Source organism: Narcine bancroftii, chromosome 7 (assembly GCF_036971445.1).
Source record: "Narcine bancroftii isolate sNarBan1 chromosome 7, sNarBan1.hap1, whole genome shotgun sequence".
Lineage (NCBI taxonomy): Eukaryota > Metazoa > Chordata > Chondrichthyes > Torpediniformes > Narcinidae > Narcine > Narcine bancroftii.
Window position 1 is genome coordinate 36,080,012 of NC_091475.1, and position 21,482 is coordinate 36,101,493.

Genomic DNA, 21,482 nt, shown 5'->3' on the forward strand with positions numbered 1-21,482 from the left:
TTCCCACAATGGACAGTCTTGTCCAAAAAGGCTCCAAGCATTTTTTAAATGTATGAGTTCATGTGATGTGGATATCTACAGCAATGCTTGCATTTATTGCCTATCCACTTCCTTGTCCCCGAATTGAAGAGAAGATTAAATTGACTATATAGCTAGGTCTGAAATCACATATAGGCCAGACTGGATAAGCGGGGCATCAGTGAACATGAGTTTTTAATAATAGTTAATGATCAGATATCTCCTTGTAACTCTACATTTTTGTACTGTATTAGGCATGTGAAGTCCTGCTGGACTGCTTGCAAAACAAACTTTATCACTGTATATTGAACTTGGCTAACTATCAGGATAAGTGGAGAGGAAACTTTGATCAGAAATTCCAACCAGGCATGATGCTCTGTGCTATTCAGTGTGCTTGACATATCAAAGTTATGCCATATAGCACTGTGAAAGTATCTGGCAATGTAAGCAATGGAGCAAATGAAGTCAGGTGGTTTATGAACTCACTCTGCCATCTAAAAGCATGGCACGAATAGCACACTGATTTGGCCTGCGACGCCACAAAGCAAAAATCTGTGTGAATAGAGAAGGCTGCTCATTTGATGAAACATTCAATGAGGAATCATTTGCAAAATAAACAACTGACCTTTGGGGAAGCAAGTCCCCAGATTTTGATCAGAATCAATGGCAGCAAACACAATATCATTCCTATTGAATTTCTTACATCTGCACAATTTGAAGGCCTGAAAGAAGCTGCAGACAGAAGTCCCCAAACAGCTTGAGATCTTCTACAAGCAGGTTGAACAACACATTTTAACATGCATCCACAATAGAGTCCTTCTTACGATCTGTCCCCTATCTGGAGTCAGTAACTATGGTACAGCCTCTCAGGGATTCTTTCACTTTTGCCCAAAAGCAGTTTCCCCTCCACATAATACATGATCTTAATTCAATGGTGTAGCCAGTAGATCCACTGCCTCACATTGCCTAGGATCTGGGTTCAATCTTGATCCTTGTGCTGTCTGTTCCTCCTGTAACTCTGGTTTTCCCCTACATATCAAGGATATGCGAGGTTTAACAGCCATTGTACATTGACTTTTTTTGTGTAGGTCAATGGTGAAATCTGGTGAGAGCTGATGGGAATGTTGGGAGAATAAAATGAGTTATGGTTGGATTTGTGTAAAAGATGGGGGTTTATTGGTCAATACTTCTCTCCTCCTTCACTGAGTGATGTTCCTTCAGTGGAGCAGTTAATCTGCTGGGTCAGTGATTATCACTTCAGAATCTGCAAAAGCAAGTCTGCCTGTTAGATGGTGTGGCTGTCTCAGAGAGAGGGACATGTAGATGGAGCATCCATCATTGTGAGAAAGGAACTATGGTAAAGGTCAAATGGAGCTAATGGCCTGTGCTATCTTAATTTCTATAAGTAGAATGATCTTCATCTCTAATTTGGTGACTCTTTGTGTGTAGGAAGATCTTCCATTGTCCCTGGCAGTTACTCCACACAACTTCAGCCTGCAAGACAAAGGAGCACATTATTTTCAAAAGAATTCCCACGGTAGGGTGATTGTGATTGGAATGTGTACGTGTATGCGTGTGTCTCACTGAGTCTGCTAGCCATTAATGATCCATTTAAACTAATTTTACACAATCCTATTTTATTCTCCCCACATTCAGACAGTCAGGATGTAAACAGAAAGCACATAATGAATGTAGATCCTATTCATAAGATGTTCAGGGGTATGTTCAGGAGCATGTTACACAAAATTTGAATTTGAGTTAGAGGATTGGTTCTCTGATGCAGGAGACCCGAGAGTCCCAAAATCAAGGAGATAGCATACAGCAGAGATATTTTTTGAATCAAGGGGTGAACCCCTTGGAAATTACAAGACATACTTACCCCGAAGAGGTTAAGAAAATGTTAAGTTTGTGACATATAAATATAATTACTGATGAAGAGTTCAATTATGCAAATATTTATTTGATGTTATATTTCTGTTGAATTGATGGGCCATTTTTCTTGAGGGAAAATCTGTAGTATCTATATTGAGTTTATCATATTTTATGAATTACGTTAGCATTAAGTGTAAGCTCTTAGCTATAGGTTAGTAGGAAGACAGGTTTTAGAAACAGATTGTGAACACCAGCTTCTAATGTTCTTCATCTATATTAATTAGCATTATTTTAGTGTGTAAAATCACTAGCTGCATGAGCTGCTGCTATTTGAAGCTGCTGAACTCCAGTTTAAAAATATATTCTGTGCTGTTGAAATATTTGATAAACCTTGCTGAAATACTTGGGGCTGGGTTTTCAAACCATACCAGATAGTCTGAGGATATTTGGATAAGAATATTTCACAGATGAAAATTGATTTGCTAATTTTTATACAGAAGGGATAAGGTTAAAATGAAGATTATCTGTTATGTCCAAAGATCTGGTTAAAAGTTAACCATTTCCTGCTCAACATGCAGCATGCTGAGAGCAACATAGATGAGTTGATCCGGGGACCTTATAGTCTGTGATGCCAGGTCCCAACATGGCGGCACCCGCAGTCTACATGTGGAGGCCCCGTTCTTACTGGTGATCTTGATGGTGTTGCGTTGGGCTGAGTCAAGGGTCCTGGCAAGCTGGAAGGGTCTCTTCAAGAGCAGCTTGTCCTCCTCAAGCACTTGCTGATGAATGTAGTCAGACCTCACTCCAGCCAAAGAGCCATCTCGGACCAACTCCTCCACACACTTGGCTACGGGCATGGGGGGTGTAGCAGTGCCCCAACAATCTCTCCCCAGGTCGTACAGTGCTCAGAGGAATTCATCCATGGACTTACTGGGTTGCTGTCTCTTTGTTTACCCGGGGTTGGTAAAGATTGCAGAGTTCAGCCATGGCCTCCGGGTAAGTCATGCAGTTCTGGATCGCCAGGAATGCTCGGTGGCCCACTCAAGCTTGCAGGACCTTGTTTCTTCTCATCAGAGTCCACCAGGCCCACTGTGGCTTCGAGGAAGTTTGTGAAGCAGGCGATCTACTGCTCGTACTGTTCAGCAGCTCCGGGTGTCTGTGGATTGATTTCGAGTCTATCAGGTCTCAGCAGCTTGTGGAAAATTAATGTGTATTAAATTGATATGCTCTATCAATGACTCCAAAGACTGAGTGAGGAACAACAGGCTTTAATACACATTAGATTTCAGCTGGCCCAACTCCATGTGCTCAAATGAATGGAAGAAGGTCAGGAGGTCGACCTTTATGGCCAGGTCACAGGGGGAGGGGTTACAGGGGATCGATTCATCAGTGGGCGGGCCAGCCACTTATACACAGGACAGAATACATATCACCATCCTTTTCTATATTTGTTTAAATGTGTATGTTGTGTAAAGATTTTTTGCACGGCCAATAACTGGTAATTCCACATGGCCGACAGGAAAAAGAATCTGAAAGTTGATTCTGACAATAAATCTGAATCTATGCAGCCTAACTTGGAAAGACAAGTGGGAGGAGTGAAGAGGGGCTGGAAAGGGTAGGGCCAATTGAACATTGTTACTTGTTCCGAGATGCAGTGATAAACTTTGTTTTCCATGCTATCCAGTAATGTTAAGCTATCCTTGTTGCCTTCCTCTGTATGGGCATTGCTGGATTGTCTGTCTCCCCTATCTTGTGTTCTCACATTATACAATTTAGCTATTCCTTTTCCACATTTTACCAAGTACTGTATCTAATTTACTGCCATCACTTTGAGGCATACCAAAGTCACGATTGACAGGAGAGAAATGTCATTTTCTTCCATTCCCATTGGCCTATCATTGGAAACCTTACATTTATCTGCAGTACTTTAAGTTCAGGAACTTTTAAAATTAAAAGAATTTAGACATGCACATGGTAACAGGCCATTTTGGCCCACAAGTCTGTGCCACCCAATATACATCCCATTAACCCACACCCCAGTACATTTTTGAACAGCGGGAGGAAATCAGAGCCCTAGAGAAAAGCCATGCAGACACAAACTCCTTACAATGTAGGACCCGAACTCCAGTCCAGTCCTGATCGCTGGCATTGTGGTAACTGCTACGCCAACTGTCATCTCTTTCTTCACTTTTAAGCTATTTCTTAAAATCAATACTTTAAAATGAACAACACTTTGGCAGGCTGAAAACATGAATGATGCTGTGCAAATGCAAGTTAACTTTTCACCTCTTTCTATAAGCTGTTAGACATATAAAGGCACGTTTGGGAGATGATTAGGTGTCAAATCAAATTTAGCCATGATCCTGTGAAATGCCTTACAGAGTTTCACCATGTTGAAGGTTGTTGAATTCCATCTTGGAAATCCTTTTTATTTGTAATTTCGGATAATCACCTTTTTTTTTCCCTGCTCACTGTCCTTTTTCAGAAAGTTGATCTCTGTTTTATTGCTACCAATTATTTCATTTTCACACACAAATGTGCAGATGCAGAAATAAAACCGACATCAATATGTCATGTGTCTGTTTAATGGGGATGAAAAGATTGCACATGGAGACAATGCTGTAACCAGCCACAGAGGAGATGACTCAGTCAATCCTCAGTGACCCTGCTGATGTAACTGAACTGAGATAGATGTTGTGCACATACTGTAATTTATTTGCAACTATTCTCAATTCAAGGCACTTTATTGGGAAAAGGAGCTGTATTTTCCATTTCGTTAATCTTTAAATAGATTACAAATAGGTTCAATTTCCACAGAAAACAGATTTTTTTCTGTGGTTCATGCACCAGCATGTTGGCCAGATATAGAAAACACAGAGGTTAAAGAGTGAAGTGTACACATTTTACTGCATTTTGGTTTATTCAAAAAATAGCTGAACTCTGAAAACAATGAAAACCCCTTTGATCTAATGAGAAATGAATAGATAGTATAAATAAAACCTTTTGAAGATGAATAAGCCTCCTGTTTCTCTAAACCATCCTTAAGGTAGGTTAATGTTAAAATAAGTAAAAGTGCAACTCTGGAAAGGAAGAGTGAGTGGAAAACAAAGTGAATAGTAATTCAAATGAGTAATGGTAAGAATGAGGAGAGAGGGAAGGGGCACAAGGGGAATGAGGCCATCCAACTACAGCCGGCAATGGCTCATATCCTTGCTGAAAAAAGAGGTGTGGATAGTAAGAGGTTAAAAAAGAAAAGATGCAAAAGAAGGGGTAATAGTGATATTTCAACAGAAAAGAGTTCTCAGTTCTCCCCAGACATGTGGGCTTAACTAATACAGGTATTCTTTTAAAAATACAGACAACATGCTATTTCTTTGTTTATTTGAAATTCAATGAATTTAAAGGCTTTAAAATAAAACCTAAATATAATGTCCTTAACTAGAAAAACATGGCATTTTTTTTAAAACTTGGCCTCAAGTTCAGAAAAATCTAAGATGTCCAAAAGAAGACTTTCAAATCCATACTTTAAATATTTTGTGTTTTTTTAAATCATAAAGACCAATTTTAACTGTCTTGCAAATAAAAGAATTTTCAATCCAATTCATGCACAGATATTAAAAGTATAATTCAATTTTGGAATATGTACATTCATGAGATTCCTCTGCCCGCTCATTTAGAGAAGATAATGTAAAACAAAATGCTAAAGTTTTTGTTAAATTGACTGACAGGAGGATTTGGCTTAGTTATATGAGATTTCAGTCCAAATTGAAATTTGTTCATAATATGAATGAATGATGAATAATATCTCCTGCAATTTGAATTTTAAAACTGTTTGATTTATATATCTTCAACGTTACTCTGTTATTCCCAAACAACTTCTCAGGTGTGCTGCATTTTTTTCCATCTGTTGAATGTCCCAACTCAACTGACATTTGTTAGATTGTATTTTATTCAACTGACAATGCAGACGTTTAAGTATGGCTTCGCATCTTTTGTTCTGTACCTGCAGAAATTAAATGAAAATTCTTTTTAAAAATCCACTCAAAAGAAACAAAATCCTCTGATTTCTCAGCGAAGAGCATTGACTTTGATTGGAAAGTTGTTGGCACAGCATTTGGCTCAAGGGAAGATAAAAGGAGCTTGATTATGTGGACCTCACATCTCATGTGGTATACAAATAAACTGCACAAAACACATTATTAAAAAATCACAGCAATCAAGTGAATTGGTTAGAAAGGTGGTTCTCATTAAAGAGTTGCCTCCATCCATATGGCCACTCCTGGATATCAGCATATTCCTTCCACAGAAGAGGAGTGAAGCAACAAAGCAACAAGAACTCCACCACTTACAAACTTGCCTCCATGTCATACAACACCGAGGTGGAGGTGGATCACTAATGTAAAACTCAAAAGCTGGAAATGTGAAACTGCTGGAAATTCTCATCAAGTCAGACAGTATTTGTGTAGAAAGCAAGTAAATATTGCAGAACTGGAGTAATTTGATTTAAAATCAATTTTAAGATGTACAGGGAGCTAAGAATTATTTTATACAAATTATTTAAAGATATAGAGAAATTTACTCTAATCCTTTAAATTTCCACATGATAAATATTGTGAGAGTACCATCCCAACCACTCAAAGCACTGACCCAGCACCACCACCTGAGGCAACAAGGGATGGGAAATAAATGTTATTTTGTCAGTAAAATCTACCTTTAATCTGCAGTCCTACATGATCATGTTAGTCCAAACCCCAATTTAAACCAAGGAAAATCAGATATTCAGAGCAGTAAAGCATTGCCTTGATTTAATATTTTCCCCCGTTCAACACTGCACCTCCTATTAAGATGCTTGGATCTTCATATTTTGACCCTTCCATAAATTCTGTGACCACTGCTCTTAAACTTCTTGGTTCCAAGGTTTTGCAGTTGTAGAAATGCCTATGTGGTCTTATATACACAAAGATACTTTGTCCACTTTCAGAGCCAACAACAGCTTGTTTTTGTTAGCAAGGCCATCTAGAAGCTGTGCATTTGTTAGGCCATCTAGCAATCAATAACAGCCTTTGTCAACTGAAGAGATATATTTCAATTAACTTGCAATTTGTCTGTCATTAACACAATGGAATAATTCAGGTTTCTGCTTTGGTTTCTTTTTATTGCATCCCTGTCAAATGAAGTTCAGAAGGTAACTAGAGAACAGAAGTCCCTTGCAGCACATATGGCTCATGTCAATAACAGGAATTCAACAGAAAAATGCTTTTCATGGAGAACAATGTCCTACTTTTGCTAACTGGACGATCACTGCCATTCTTGTTCAGTGTAAACAGGCCTCTTCTTGTACAGCTTACCACAACTTATTCCCTGAAAGCAACTCTTGTAGCTTTTGCTGTATTTCATATTCCAATTAAACTGTGTACACAAACAAGATGGTGCTCACCTACAGCCTTACTATTTTTGTTAAGTGATATAATAGCAATATTTAAGCAAAATCACCAATAGAAAATCACCCAATGATCCATTCAGTACCAAAGATTTCAGCACCCATTTAGATAGCATCCCTTGTTTGGCATTCCAAACCACTTTAGGTAAACACTTTGGCTGCTCTTTAAAACCCTGTAGATGACACAGTGATGGATATAAGAGGTAAATAAGATGAGGAAATTTCAGTATGATTTTAATATTATTTCCATCCCACTTGCTTTGGACTGAGTGCATTAAATTGTATGCAATCTTTATAGTTAAAAGAGAAAAATCTTCAGTATCTTTGATAAAGCATATCATTTACAGAAGCTAGTTTAAGGAAATTTATAAAATAGATGAACTCCAATGTAGTTCATTTGAAAAATTTCCTTAGTTGAGGAACAAGATGCAGGAAAAATGTTCCCGATGTTGGGAAAGTCCAGAACAAGAGGGGGGGGGGCACAATATTAAGATAAGGGGTAAACCATTTAGAAAAGAGTTGAGGGAAGCATTTTCATTAAGAAGGTTGTGATCTTGTGGAACTCCCTACCACAGAAAGTGGTTTAGGATAGTTTGTTAGATATATTCAAAAATGAGTTGTATGTGGCCCTTATGATTAAAGGAATCAAGGGACATGGAGAGAAAGCAGGAATAAGTTACTGAAGATATATTATCAGCCATGATCACATTGATGGTGGAGCAGGCTTGAAGGGCTGAATGGCTTTCCCCTGGTCATATATTCTGTTTCCTTCTGCTTTTGGACCTATAGCCCATTGATTACAATGGAGATTGTAGGGATGCAGGGAAAGAGATGATTCCTTTTTAAAATTATTTATTGATTGTTTAACACTTTAAAAAAATTCTTTCAAAGAATATATGTTTTTTCAGTAACATTTAGGTAACTTGACAATCTTAACAGCTGGTAGGGAGGTGCTAGTGAGCGGTTATTGGAGTAGGACACGTTTCAGAGCTCCCGCGAACTCTATTTATAAAGTATAATTAAATGTCACCCTAGCTAACATTCCACCATTTGTTTATGTTTAGTGGAGCATTGTAATTACGGATGTTGATTTTAAAAAAACTGAGATGGCCAACAAGAAAGTCAAAAGTCGCGATTCCACACAGCTGCTCCAGAGGCCTACCCCACAGACAGAAGCCTTTCACCATGGCTAATCCCATCTCACCAGATAGTTCATCGCTTGACCAGGAAGAACTGATAATTGATATCGAGCTGTTAAAACTAGAAGTGCTAGTTGCACTTCGTAAAGTCTTTGCAGAGACTATTAAAATTAAGATACAGACATACATTGGAAAGGAAATATTTGCAAATAGGTCAGAGCTACAGGTTGTAAAAATGAAACTCGTGACTGATAAAGCATCCATCAACACAGGACTGAAATAAATTTTAACAGCTGGTAGAATTGGACACTGTGCTTGCTGTCAAAGCTTCTATGGTAGTTCATTACGTTGTCTGCAACCCTCATGCTGATTAAAGTGTTACTCCTTAACTGCAGGGCAAGCGAGGCAGCCAAGAATTATTTTCCTGGATTCCACTCAGGTAAGTTTACAGGAAAGTTTAAAGGAAAGGTGATCTTGGGTAGGGTGCCCATGTCAGTTAAGTTAGGGCTATTACTTTACCTCATGTTTGTTTTCTAATGGTATCTCACTGATTTCACCTCAGCATTATATTTTTGCATTTGACTCTAAATCTTAAAGACAATAGTTGCATTATGCCAGGGTTGGCCAAATTTTTCATTTAGATATACAGCATGGTAATAGGCCATTTTGGCCGACAAGTCCGTGCTGCCCAATTAACCTACACCTCCGGTATGTACTTTAACACATTCCAATCCTATAAAAGGCATATATAAAACTGATTATTGGCAATAAATGAAACCTCATTTATTTAAGAAAAAAATTGTCTCATGTAGATTTGTGTCAAAAATTGCTCACATGAGACTTTTACCAAAGTTAGATTGGTACCACCGCAGGATAGTGCAAGGAGCCCAATCACAGCGGGGACAGCAATAACTTTCAACACAGCCATTTAACTCTCTCTATTCCACAGCTCAGCACCTATATTGCAAATATTTTAAACTAGAGACTTGCAAAGTACAATAAAATTTTAATTTTGCAAAATTCAAACTGTGTTATATCAAAACCCACACTTTTTGAAACCATGTTATAATTGGTATTCCTGTACTGATTATGGTATGCCTAGATGTACAAACCTTTCCAAAGAGCATCATAAAAATCTGACACAAGAAAGGCTGTTTATTATTCATTAATTTATTAAGAGGGGATCAGAAAATTGGGGCACAATTGAAGGGAGAAAGGAATATGGTGCAAGCATGTCTTGCAGTGGCAGTGGCAGCTAATAAAGTGGCAAATGATATTTGCAGATAAATATTTAAAGATCCTTTCCATCAAAAGATGTAAGAGAAAGTAGGGACAGGGTATGCTCACCATGGCAACTTGAATTTCTATCATAAATGCCAATATATTGAAGTGAAATTAAAAACTTGTTCTGTACCCAAGTTAGGTTTTAGACAGGAATTCTGTTAGGACCAGGGATGAGCTTCTTCTTAATATTCAATCCTGAAGGAGGTTTTTCGTAAGATCGACCACACCCATTGACTAAGTTGTGGAGGAGGGCTCTGATGGAAGGTACAGGCAATGGGAAGTTCCAATCCCGAGCTTGGTAAACTTGACATTCTTGGTCAGCCCAGTCCACAGTTACCTTCTGTTTTAAATTGACTTTGCCCATCTTAGGCCATCCAGATTTAAATTTGGAAATTAAATAAGAAATGAAAAGAGTAAAATCACATCAAGTCAAGTTTATTGTCATCTAATTTTACAAGAACAACCCAATGAAACAGCATTCTCTGGTCCTTGGTCCAAAAACATGCAGACATACAACCAGAATAACACACATACAGACAAAAAATACATATGCAGGACAGGTATTATAGCTATAAAAATAAATAAATAATTATAAATAAAGTTCAAATGAGAGTCTTGGATGTTTAATTAGAGCAGTTTCTTTGGTCATTCAGCATTCTCACTGCCAAAGGAACTGCTCACACTTTATAGTATTATAATAATTTTTAAATCTAAACAGACAAAAAATGATAACAGCTTTTTGCTTTGCAATGTTATTTCTGACTAATTAGTTTTACTAAATTTTGGTGAGTATAGTTACAATAGCATTAATAGAATTCATAATTCAATTACAGATTAAAACGTAAATTATATCCGAGCCTTATTATTCACGTCTGCAAGCTAACACTTCTTCACACTGCAAGATTGCACTATTCAATAATCAGATGCAAAATAATGTGTGCTAGTCAAAATGAGAAAATGTCTGCCCGAGGGGTCTTAAAGTATCAAGTTACAACTTGGTGCACTTACACTGTAATAGAACCATTAAATCGTACAGCATGGAAACAGACTGGCCCAATTTGTCCAAGCGACTAGTGAGAACCTTTCTGTATTAATCCCAAGCACTTGATCCATAGCCCTCTATGCCTAAGGAATTCACGTGCTCATCCTAGACACTTTGTATAATAAAATTAAATATTTTAATTTATTTCAGTCACCAATGTTAGAAATGCAAAGAGCTAATCTTCAGAAATATAAAGTGTTGATTTGTAATGTCTGGGCCTCTACATAACCCATATTGTGGATGGCATTATAGAGAACAGGATCTGGCCATGTGATACAATCTGCCACTGCAAAATCAAAAGCACAAGTAGCAGACAGGCACTGCATTTTACAATCTTTAATTTATATGAACCACCCAAAGTACTCTGATTTATCAATATGCAAATTAATGTACCTTAACTTACCTCAATTTCTTTCTTAAGATGAATATAATGTTCCTGCTCCTTGATTAATTGAACTGATTTATCATTAATCATGATCTTTATTTCTGATATTTTTGCCTTCAATTCTGCAATTTCTCCCTGGTTGGATAAAAAAAAATCCTTTTAAAACAAAATTAATTGGATTTTGAACATTCAAATTTCCTTAATTCAGCATGTAGGAAAATTTAGTTAAATTGTAAAAAATAGATCTCAATCAACATTTGCTAAGTTTTTTCTGTGTTATTGTTTTGCAAAAATAATTCTGTCTATTCAGCTATCAATAAGTAAAGATGGACTCATAATATGTAGTGCATAAAGTTTGAATTTTGAATTGAATTATTTGCCTATTCCAGCAATTTCAAAGTACAGTCATGTTCATATTGTGCAATGAAATGTTCTCGAATTGTTGTCCCATCAATGTGATTCATCTAGTAACTTTAAACAATTTCCTTACATCTTGCCAAGCTGCGAGTGAGATGGGGTGCAAAAAGAATCCTTCTTATATTCAGAGTAGCTAAGTAAAGGATTGCAAAGTTTTTAAAGCATTGAAAGTAAAAGGCTAGCAGCAACTTCAAAAGGTTAACATCTATCTAAAGTGTAGACCAAGGAAAACAATGTGCTACTTCAATAATTTTAATTGTTCACTTCTCCAGTTTCTACTTTGTCAACAAGGATGAAATCACCTGACAATCTGTTCATGTTGTATTAAGACCTTGGATGGAAGAAAGCATAGAGGATTTACTGTATTACTCTTATACATGCTTCCTTACATTTTGTAAAACAAATTTGCTCGTTTAAAACTTAAAAGAAATCTCAGATGTTGCTCTATTATTTTCAGTGATGAGGGTTTGATTTTGCAAGGTGGAATGTATCCAGCAGTTAAAAATAATCACCAGATCATATTTCCAGTAATATTATTGAAAGCTTGCATCTCAAAGGAAGAGCAGGCACTTTTAAAGACATAAGAACTACAGGCTCACCCTAAAAGCAATATATGAAAGACAAAATTACCAATAAGAACACAGTAAATAACAAAAAAAACCCCATTAACAGATTATTTAATATTCTGAAAAATGTTCCAAACCTGTACTTGTTTTATTTTATTTCCTTCAGGTTTCACAAGATCAGATGCTAGTTCTTCTTTCTTTGCTTTTAAATCTTTGACCATCAATAGTTTTTCTTCCAGCTGCATCATGATTGGAGTTCTATTTTCTAACTGATTAGTAATTTCTTTATGAGCTGCCATTTTTTTACGATATTTATAATAATCAGACAATAACTTAAAATATTTTTGTTCTTCTTCTTGATTATCAAACTTAAGTTGCAAATTGTTTGCATTGAGACTCCAGAGTTGAGCCTCTAGCTCAGCACAGCTTTGTCGCTGATTTTCTGATTCATTTTGTAAATGGTATATCTGATTCTCGGTTGCCCTAAATTTCTGAAGAACGGCTTTATTTTCTCTCTCCATTTCAAACAATTTGGCCTATAAAACAAAATAACATGCATTTATGAAGTTAAACAAGGAAGTCTGCAGACTCTGTGATTGTAGTTCACACAAAAATGCTGGAGAAACTCAGCAAGTCATGCATCATTCTTTATGTAACAAAGATACTTTTTGGGCCTGAACCCTTCATCAAGGTATGAGGAAAAAGCAGGCAGATTCCCGAATAAAATGATGGGAGGAGGGACAATCTTAGGTTCTCAGGTTTCCATTAGACCACTCCCATCTTCCCCATCCCTGTCTCCTTTCCTCCAGCTCTCTATTCAGAGCTCTCCCCTCCTCCTATCACCTCAGCTTTTCTTTTCTCTTGTGCCCTCCCATTCATATCCACCTGTGACCTCTTGCCTGTCTGCTTGTGCAACTCCCGCTTCTCTACCACCCCACTCCCATTTTTAGTGTCTGTCTGCTTTTTTCTCAAACCTTGATGAAAGGTTTAGGCCCAAAATGTTGGTTATGCATCATTTTCTTTGTTGCATAAAGAACGTTGTGTGATTTACTGAGTTTATCCAGTATTTGAGTAAATGTACATTTATGTCTGAAATGAGAGTTTATTCCATTCAGTTAACAAGAAAGCAAATGGTACCTTAGAAGGTAACAGTATAACTTTGTGAGATTATCACATATTTGGAAAGTCAACAAAAAGCAGTTAGATTCCATTTATGTTTATCAATTTGATAACATTAACTGTAGCCATCACAATCCATTGAATTTTTATGCAACCTCAAAGTCATATGCTGCAACATTCCTAGATCCCTTTATTCCTCTTAATCAAGAAATCTATCAATCTCTGTTTTGAAGTCTATGCCCCCAGGAAATTCTGAAGCTTGACCATCCTTTGCGTCTTGGCATTTCTTATCATCTTAGTCTGAAATAATCTACCCCCTTATCCTGAAACCATGAGGGTTGGTTCTCAACTTCTTGGTATTATCCTTGTGTTTGGCCTGTTCAGCCCTGTCAGAATTTTATTAAAGTTTCAATGAGATATTTTCTCATTTATCTGAACTTTTGAAAATACAGGGCTAGTACACTTTCATATGGAAAACCTACCCTCTGTAATACTATTCAATGCACTAAAATGTTAAAATATTTTTTTGAACACCACTGTGTCTGCACCTGGTAAGTCACCAAGCAGGTGAATCATAGGTAAACTGAGGAAAAGAGTTGTGTGCCAGATTTCCAGAGCATGAAAAAGTTCTGCTTCAGAGGATTTGTGTACAGAGGACTTCTTACAAATGATTTAATCTGCATTCTGTAACCGCACTGTAACAGCAGGCTACATTTGGAGTAACAAATACAAAGTAGTCACTCAATAAAAAATACAGATAAGCTCATTTTACCTGGAAAGACTAATGAGGTCATGAACAATGGGAATGTTGAATTCATAACTAGCAGTTGCAATCTTGCACTTGCAGAGATATGTGGAATAGGCAAGTGATTTGAGGATTAGAGGGGTGTGCAATGTAGTTTTAAGAATGCTAATAGGAAGAAAAAATGTGTTCAGTGATTCAGAATAGAATTACATGAAGTGGTATCGACATGGCAAAAGGAAATCACTGGTAAAAGGAAAGGAAAGACATAATTGAAGCAATGGTGTGGCATGTGCAGTTGTCTGAACAAATCTGATAATAATGGAGAAAATCAGAGAGGAGGAGCTTTTACAGAAAATGTGGATGAGAAGAGTATTTAACATAATTCTGGGAGTATGGGGTTCATAAGAGATATTGGTTGATAACCTTTTCCTAGAAGCAAACAGAAATGCAAAGAAAATATGATTGAGACAGATATGGGCTATGTGAAGATAATGGAAAGGTGGGAATTAGCAGCAAATTTTATGAAGTTTACAAAACAGTATTGCTTAATGCAAGAGCAAAGAAAAACTTTTTATTTAGATCATATATTGGAGTATGCAACTGAAGTTGAAACTGAAGCAATATTTAAGAAAGTAGAATAAGAAAGTAGAATAGGGGTGACCTTATATAAGTTTATCAAAGTACAAGGGAACATAGACAGGATAAATGGTCAGAATTACCATTTTCAGGGCAAGGAAGTCTAGAACTGGAAGGCACAGATTTAAAATGAGAAGAAAAAATTTAAAGGGAATCTGAGGGTAATTTTTTTCACAGAGTAGTGAATGGAATGAGTTGTCAGAGAAGGTAGTGGAAGTAGATACAATCACAACATTTAAAAGTTGTCTGGACATGCACTTGGATAGAAAAGGGATAGAGGCAAATAGGATAAGCCTAATAAGCCTCACAGTTGGTGTGGATGAGATGGGCCAAAAGAACCTGTTACTGTGCTATATGCTTCTAAGCCAAAGGTTGTGTCATAGGGTCAAATAGAGAATTCTTATTATTGTTCTCTGACTCTCTATGAAGTATACAAGAAATACAGTGTCTACCAGTTAGAATCTCAATCATATTGGCAGAAGAGTATGAAAAAATTAAGCAGTTTCAATATTTATATCAAAGTATGATCACTGATCCATTTGTTTTTGAAAAATATCAGATGAAAGTTAGTGGAACTCAATAATTGATATCATTTCTGATTGTGTGGCTTCAAATCTCCTTTGCCAAGTTACATTCTTTATTAGTAATGATTCACAAGTTTTATTAAGGTTGAAATTATCTCTGGATAAGAATGACATCATTTTTGAGAGTACATTGATTTAGAACAAAGAACTTTAGAAAGAATGTTTACAATATACTGCACTGAGCCTTAAACCTCCAATTCTTGACTCCAAATGTAATTCTCCATGCATTCATATACGTGGGTACATTTTACCAGATTGGAGTCTACCATGACTGCCCCATTGCATAGTTGGGATTGTGTCACATGCAACCACATGATCTTTAATGGATAACAGATTGTGGCTCAGCTATCACCCAATGTTAAGTAAGTAAATAATTAACATTTTAAATTTCCAACTTCCAACTATTGGTACAGAGCTGAATGTTCAAGGTTAGGGAGGTCCTGATTTGAGCCATGTATTTCATTAACACCAATTTGGTGAGACACAAAAACCCTGCGATGAAAAGAAAAACAGTTGAGGATGATGTAATTTATTTTAATATCTAGAAGGGTGAGGTCAGGATAAAGATGATGGAAATCAGTGGCCACAGAAACTAAGAGATTGGGGGAGGACAGATTGTATTCTGGGCAATAAGAAAATTGATTAGCAGCCGAATTATTGGAGGGTAATAATGCAAAAGGCCAGGTTAGGAAGGAGGATAGCCAAGGATAGCCTGTATCAGAAACTGGACTGAGAAAAACAATTGTCAGGACAGGCTGAGCTGCTTCAATGCAGACTAGGATCCATTATCACCAATCCTCCTCCCAATCTGCTTTCTGTAGGGATTCCAAACCATTCCTAATGATTTCCATCTACATCACATTTTTTTGATGAACATATAGGATGGACTTTTGTAATGCCTTCCTCTTCCCTAGTCAATGCCTACTCTCTACCATATCTCCTTTATTTTCTGTATTGTGTTCTCACCCTAACTCCTTCCAGCCAGAGTAAGGTTAGTCTTTTCCTTGTCATCACCTTTCATGTCTCCAGCCTCCATATTCAAGATCTTCTATAATTTCCAACACTTTTAATGAGACTCCCAGCCTAAGCAAATGTTTTCTTTCCCTCTCACATGATTTGATTTGATTTGATTATGATTTGATATCAGGAGTAAGTTAATACTGCATGCCATCATCTGCATTCACAGTATGTACTTCTGACTGCTTAATTTTATTCAACATCTAGCCTTGCTCTCAATGCAAAATAAATCAATTTACCTGCATGTGACTAAGAATGTTCTTATTTTTTTCTGTTTCAATTGCTTGTTGTTGCTGTTGTTGTGCTACTTCTTTAACTATCTCTGAAAGAGAAAGTTGTGTGTTTTGGACAGCCATACCTTAAAAAGCAAAAGTAATAGCTAATATTAATAGTATTGGTGAATTTCAAAAATAAGCTTTATTTATAATATACAAATGGAAATATGATGCAAAGACTAATAAAATTTTGTGTAATGTTACATTTTCTATATTATTACATGATATTACATGACAATAAAGAAATCTTGAATGTTCATTTGCTTAATTTGTTCAGTCCATGCATTCAGATTCTATACATAATAGTGTTAGCACTTCTCTTTTACACTAACACCATAGTATATATACCATTATATATTAATATAACATAATGTTAACATTCATATGTTAACTACATGTTATTAGTTTGTATAGTACAGTATTATACATTAATATTTTTAAACCAAAAATAAACTTTATTCACAATAAAATTACATACATAAGAAAATCGTGCTGTCTTTTGGAATCATTACGTCACCTTTATATATACATTCCATTACTATATATTGTAATGTTAATTGTCAAGTTTTCCATTAATGTGGCCTCTTGTAATTCCTCTCCTCTACCTACATTGTTTGAGGGATTCCCCCTTCATTCTCAGCCCTCAATGTCCATTATTGTAAGGACCCTGGACTGCAGTCATTCCCCACAAAGCCCCTGCATGGCTATGCTAAGCTTCAGTGCATCCCTCATCATGTACTCCTATAGCCTGAGATTTGTTTCCCCAAAAATAGACTTTAGTCACAATAAATTCTTTACAACATAGACAACCATTCAAAGTCTCTGTGCATCCTTAGTGTCATGTCCATACATTCCCATCATTGTACACTCTCTACACCATTGTAACTACTGTGGCAACTTGTTGTAATTTCCCCTCTCTTTTGTTTGAGGGATTTCCCTTGGTCTCAGCTCAGACTCTAGACTGTCATCCTTCCCCACAGTGTATCATGTTGGCTGTGATAAGCCTCTGTGCGTCCCTCAGCACGTACTCCTGCAGCCTGGAATGTGCCAGGCAATTAAGCTAGATGAACTAATTTCATCATAAATAAGAAGCATACTGGATTAGTAATTAAGGTTTGATTACTCACCACTTTCAGTACATTAGCATTGCTGAAATGAAATCGGAAATTTTTATGGTGATGAATTTTATGTGTGAAATGTGTATACATTGCCTTTCCTTATTTTCCTTTTGGGCTTCAAGACTTCTTTACTGCATTGCTTCATTTGTTAAAGTTTATTAAAAAATCAATGGTGTATCATCTGCAAATTTTCTGTATTGCACTCAGGATTATTTGGACTTGGATTTGAGATTCAGATTCTTAAAATATTACCGTATATGGATTAGAATTTCCATTACAGAAAACAGTGAAGAAAACAGCTGTAAAATACTCCAAGATTTTTCATGCCATGCAACTAGTAATACCCAATACTAGGTACTCACAGAATCAATTATATATTGACTGCTGCTCTCTGAAATAATTGGAAGTTATACATGTGGAACCTGAAGTCAAAACATCCCCCTTTTTCAGGAAACATGACTTCCCCTTCATCTGTGATTAATGAAGTCCTCACTTGCACATCCTCCTTTCTTCAAACATCTTTCCTTATCCTGTCCCCCTCTGCCCAGAGTAGAAATAGAGTTTCCTTGGTCCTTGCCTTTGCATCCATCATATTATTCTTTGCCATTTCCTTCAGTGTAACAATGAGATCCCTCCATCAGTCACATCTTACCTTCCCACATTTTTTGCTTTCCACTCTCTCTGCTTCACTCATCCCTAGGCAACAGTTCTGCAGATCACCTACTGACCAACTACAATGACCATTCCTGAGTTCCCAGTTGGCATGCCTTTTTAACTCCCCTTCCCATTCCCACAACAACGTGTCATCCTTCTGTCTTCTTCATTGCCACATTGAGGCCAAATGCAAACAAAAACAGCACCTTATAGTCTTCCTGAGTACTCTACAACACAATGGTATGAATATTGAACATTCCAATTTCAGGCAACCCACACTCCTTGTGGTCTTATACCTTTCTTTGTTTCAACCTTACCACCTTCCTCCCCCACCTGTTTATATCTGCTTAACAACCACACATACCTCCCCATTCTTCCCTCCACTCCTTCTCCTCCCACCCCTACTTTCTTACTCAGGTACCTGCTGCCTTTTGGTCAACCTTGATGAAGTGCTCAGGCTTAAAATATTTGTTCAATCCCTTTGCTTCCTATCGATGCTGTGTTACCTCCTGTGTTTCTCCAGAACTTTTGTGTATTGCACCACAATCCCAGCGTCTGCAAGACTTTTCTGTTTAGCCAGTTGCTAAAATTCTTGATTGTTGTAAATTGCCCCTTCAGTTTAGGTGAGTAATATAATCTGTGGTTCGGGAGGGGGCTGTTGATGGGAATGTAGGGGAGAATAAAAAAGTGGGATTAATCAAGAATGAGAGTAAATGGTGGTTGGTGCAGACTCACTGGGCCAAAGGATCTGTTTCCATGCTGTAGCTCTGTGCCCTGGGAGGTGATGTTATTCCCCATTTCTATTTGCCATTGAGAAGATGGTGGCCAGTCATCTTTTTGAACTGCTGCAGTCTGTGTGAAGATATTCCCATAACACAATATGATTCCAATGTTTAGGCCCAATGATACATTTCCAAGTTAGGGTGATGTGTGGTTGTAAGGAATTTGTCACTGGCAATGATCAGGGGTTGGAAAGGTTTTTTAAAGAAGCAAGTTTTCATGAATTTCCCCATTCTATTTTATAAGTGGCATATATTAAAGACATTGGGCGTTGACAGTGTAAGATGTGAATATTTAAGGTGGAGGACTGAGTACCAATCCAGCAAGCTGTTTTTTGTAATAGTTCATGTTGACCTTTATTGTTGGCACAGCAGTTATCAAAACACAAGGGAATTTTGTGTGGTACTTCTACTTTTGTGCCTTAGAACTTGCTTTGGGGAATGTAATTAATCATTGGGATTATTTCCAATGATCAACCAGTACCTTCAGACCTTGAGACCCAATATGCTCCACGATCAGGAGCTCTTCTCTGGCTTGGTGCCCGAGTGTCCACACTGAGCTGCCAGTAATACACAAACGTGCTGGAGAAACGCAGCATCCATAGGAAGTAAACATAACCAATGGTTCAGGCCTGGGTCCTTCGTCTGGAAGGTCGGCAACATACAACTAACAGTGATTTCTTTCTGTGGTGATATGTTTCCTCCATGTTATCATTGTCGGTTGTATATATGGAGCTGGCCCGCCCACAGATGACTCCTCCCCCCCCCCCCCCCATCCGTGGTCCTGGGCCATAGAGGTCGAGTTCCCTTTCCCATGGGATCTGGGCCAGCAAGGTTCTTCTGTGAATCAAAGCCTCTCGTTGCCTCAGCGGTTACTGGCCTACACTTTCTAGCCCATGACACCGAGTTAACCATCTTATGACATCAAACGGAAACCTCAGCAGCCCCCAAGGCAGCACCTGAGGAATGACGGCATGGATCGAGGTTACCTGACCCACACGATTAGTCTCCTCGAGCTCCGGCACCACAGGAGGTGCGATGACGTCGCGTTGCCGCCAAGATGGCACGCCTGCGCGGAGGTGGAAGTGGTCGCGTGCCTGACCGCCCGTGGAAGGGTCACGTGTGAGGAGGACGGCCCTGGAGGAAATCTATTGCTGAGACCGCAGGGAGCGTGATTCGATGGCGAGAAGTACGGAGCGGAGGGGAGGGGAGGGGAGGGGAGGGGGTGGGGTGGGGCGGGGCGGGGGCGAGGCGCGACGGGCTTGGAGACGGGCTTGGGGTGAGGGAAAGGAAGGAGGAGACCCTTGTGCAGTGTAGATGATACATTGTCTCGAAGAGACGTCCTGTACCGTAATTTAACGTGTTTCAATAGCATGAACCTCATGGAGTTCTTCGCTACTATCCTGCTAGTTGTAGAACGCAAGTAGGATCCTTCGGCCCAGTTTGCCCATGCTGACCAAAGTGACTCCCTCACACCAGTCTGTGTTTCTCCCATATAACTTTAAAACTGAACGTTGCACTAGGTCCTGCCTTGGCCACCTCCTCCAGCAGCCTATTCCATACACTCGCCACTCTATTTTAACAAATATTATCACTAGGGTTTCTGTAAAATCTCTTCCCTTGTATTAATCTCCCAGGACCTTGGGCAAAAGGCTCTGTTCACCTGATGTATTCCGCTCGTGATTTTGCATGCCTGGATGAGTTCACTCCTTGTCCTCCTGTGCTGCAAGCAATAAAGCCCTGTCCTGCTTCAACCTCTCCCCATCAGGCCCCTAAGTCCTGGCAATGTCTTGTGAATCGTCTCTGCACCATCTCCAGCTTGACAACATCTTTTTGCAGCATGGTAACCAAACTGAACACAAAACTCCAAATGGAGCCTCACCAATGTCTTGTACAACTGCAACGTGACCTCCCAACTTCTGTACTCAATATTCTGATGAAGGCCAATGTACTGATCGTGTTTTTGACTTGTATTGACACATTTAAGGTAAAAATGTACACGTACTCCAAGATCCCTCTGCTCTACAATATACTGCAGATCCCTTTTGTTCACTGTGCAAGACCTCTCCATGTTTTTTTAAAATTTTTTTTATTTTTCACACCATAAATCACATTAGCCATGATATACACTTTTTCACACATATACAGTGACTTTTTCTCCCCCCCCCCTCCTCCCAAGCCACCCCCCCACCCCCCCCTCTCATCCATTTTAGGTATACAATCTAGGTTGCATTAAGCCAGTCAGACAATGTTGTCATGCAACAAAATTACACCAGAAATTCTACTGAGTCCATTCTTTTCTTTCCTTCTCCTTCCATCAACTTAGGTAATGTTTGTTCCCGGTAGGTTTTTGCTATTGTATTTAATGTAAGGCTCCCATACTTGTTCGAAT

At 38.1% G+C, this 21,482-nt stretch overlaps 1 protein-coding gene across 5 annotated transcripts; it reads right to left on the minus strand.

Moving 5' to 3' along the window:
• Positions 1-237: 237 nt before the first annotated feature.
• Positions 238-20,221, minus strand: LOC138739832 (coiled-coil domain-containing protein 122). Of its 5 annotated transcripts, none has more exons than XM_069892378.1 (5): positions 20,050-20,221; positions 16,504-16,622; positions 12,301-12,699; positions 11,199-11,315; positions 238-1,512 (listed from the first exon to the last, which is right to left on the minus strand). In XM_069892378.1, exons 2-5 carry the CDS (start codon positions 16,618-16,620, stop codon positions 1,411-1,413), a joined length of 735 nt encoding a protein of 244 aa, XP_069748479.1. In that variant the 5' UTR covers positions 16,621-16,622; positions 20,050-20,221; the 3' UTR covers positions 238-1,410. The 5 variants fall into 5 exon arrangements, with proteins under 5 accessions (XP_069748479.1, XP_069748477.1, XP_069748476.1 ...); XM_069892376.1 differs by lacking the exon at positions 238-1,512 and adding an exon at positions 4,725-5,893 and having other exon boundaries at positions 20,080-20,213; XM_069892375.1 differs by lacking the exon at positions 238-1,512 and adding an exon at positions 4,725-5,893 and having other exon boundaries at positions 20,050-20,213.
• Between the last annotated feature and the right edge of the window lie 1,261 nt (positions 20,222-21,482).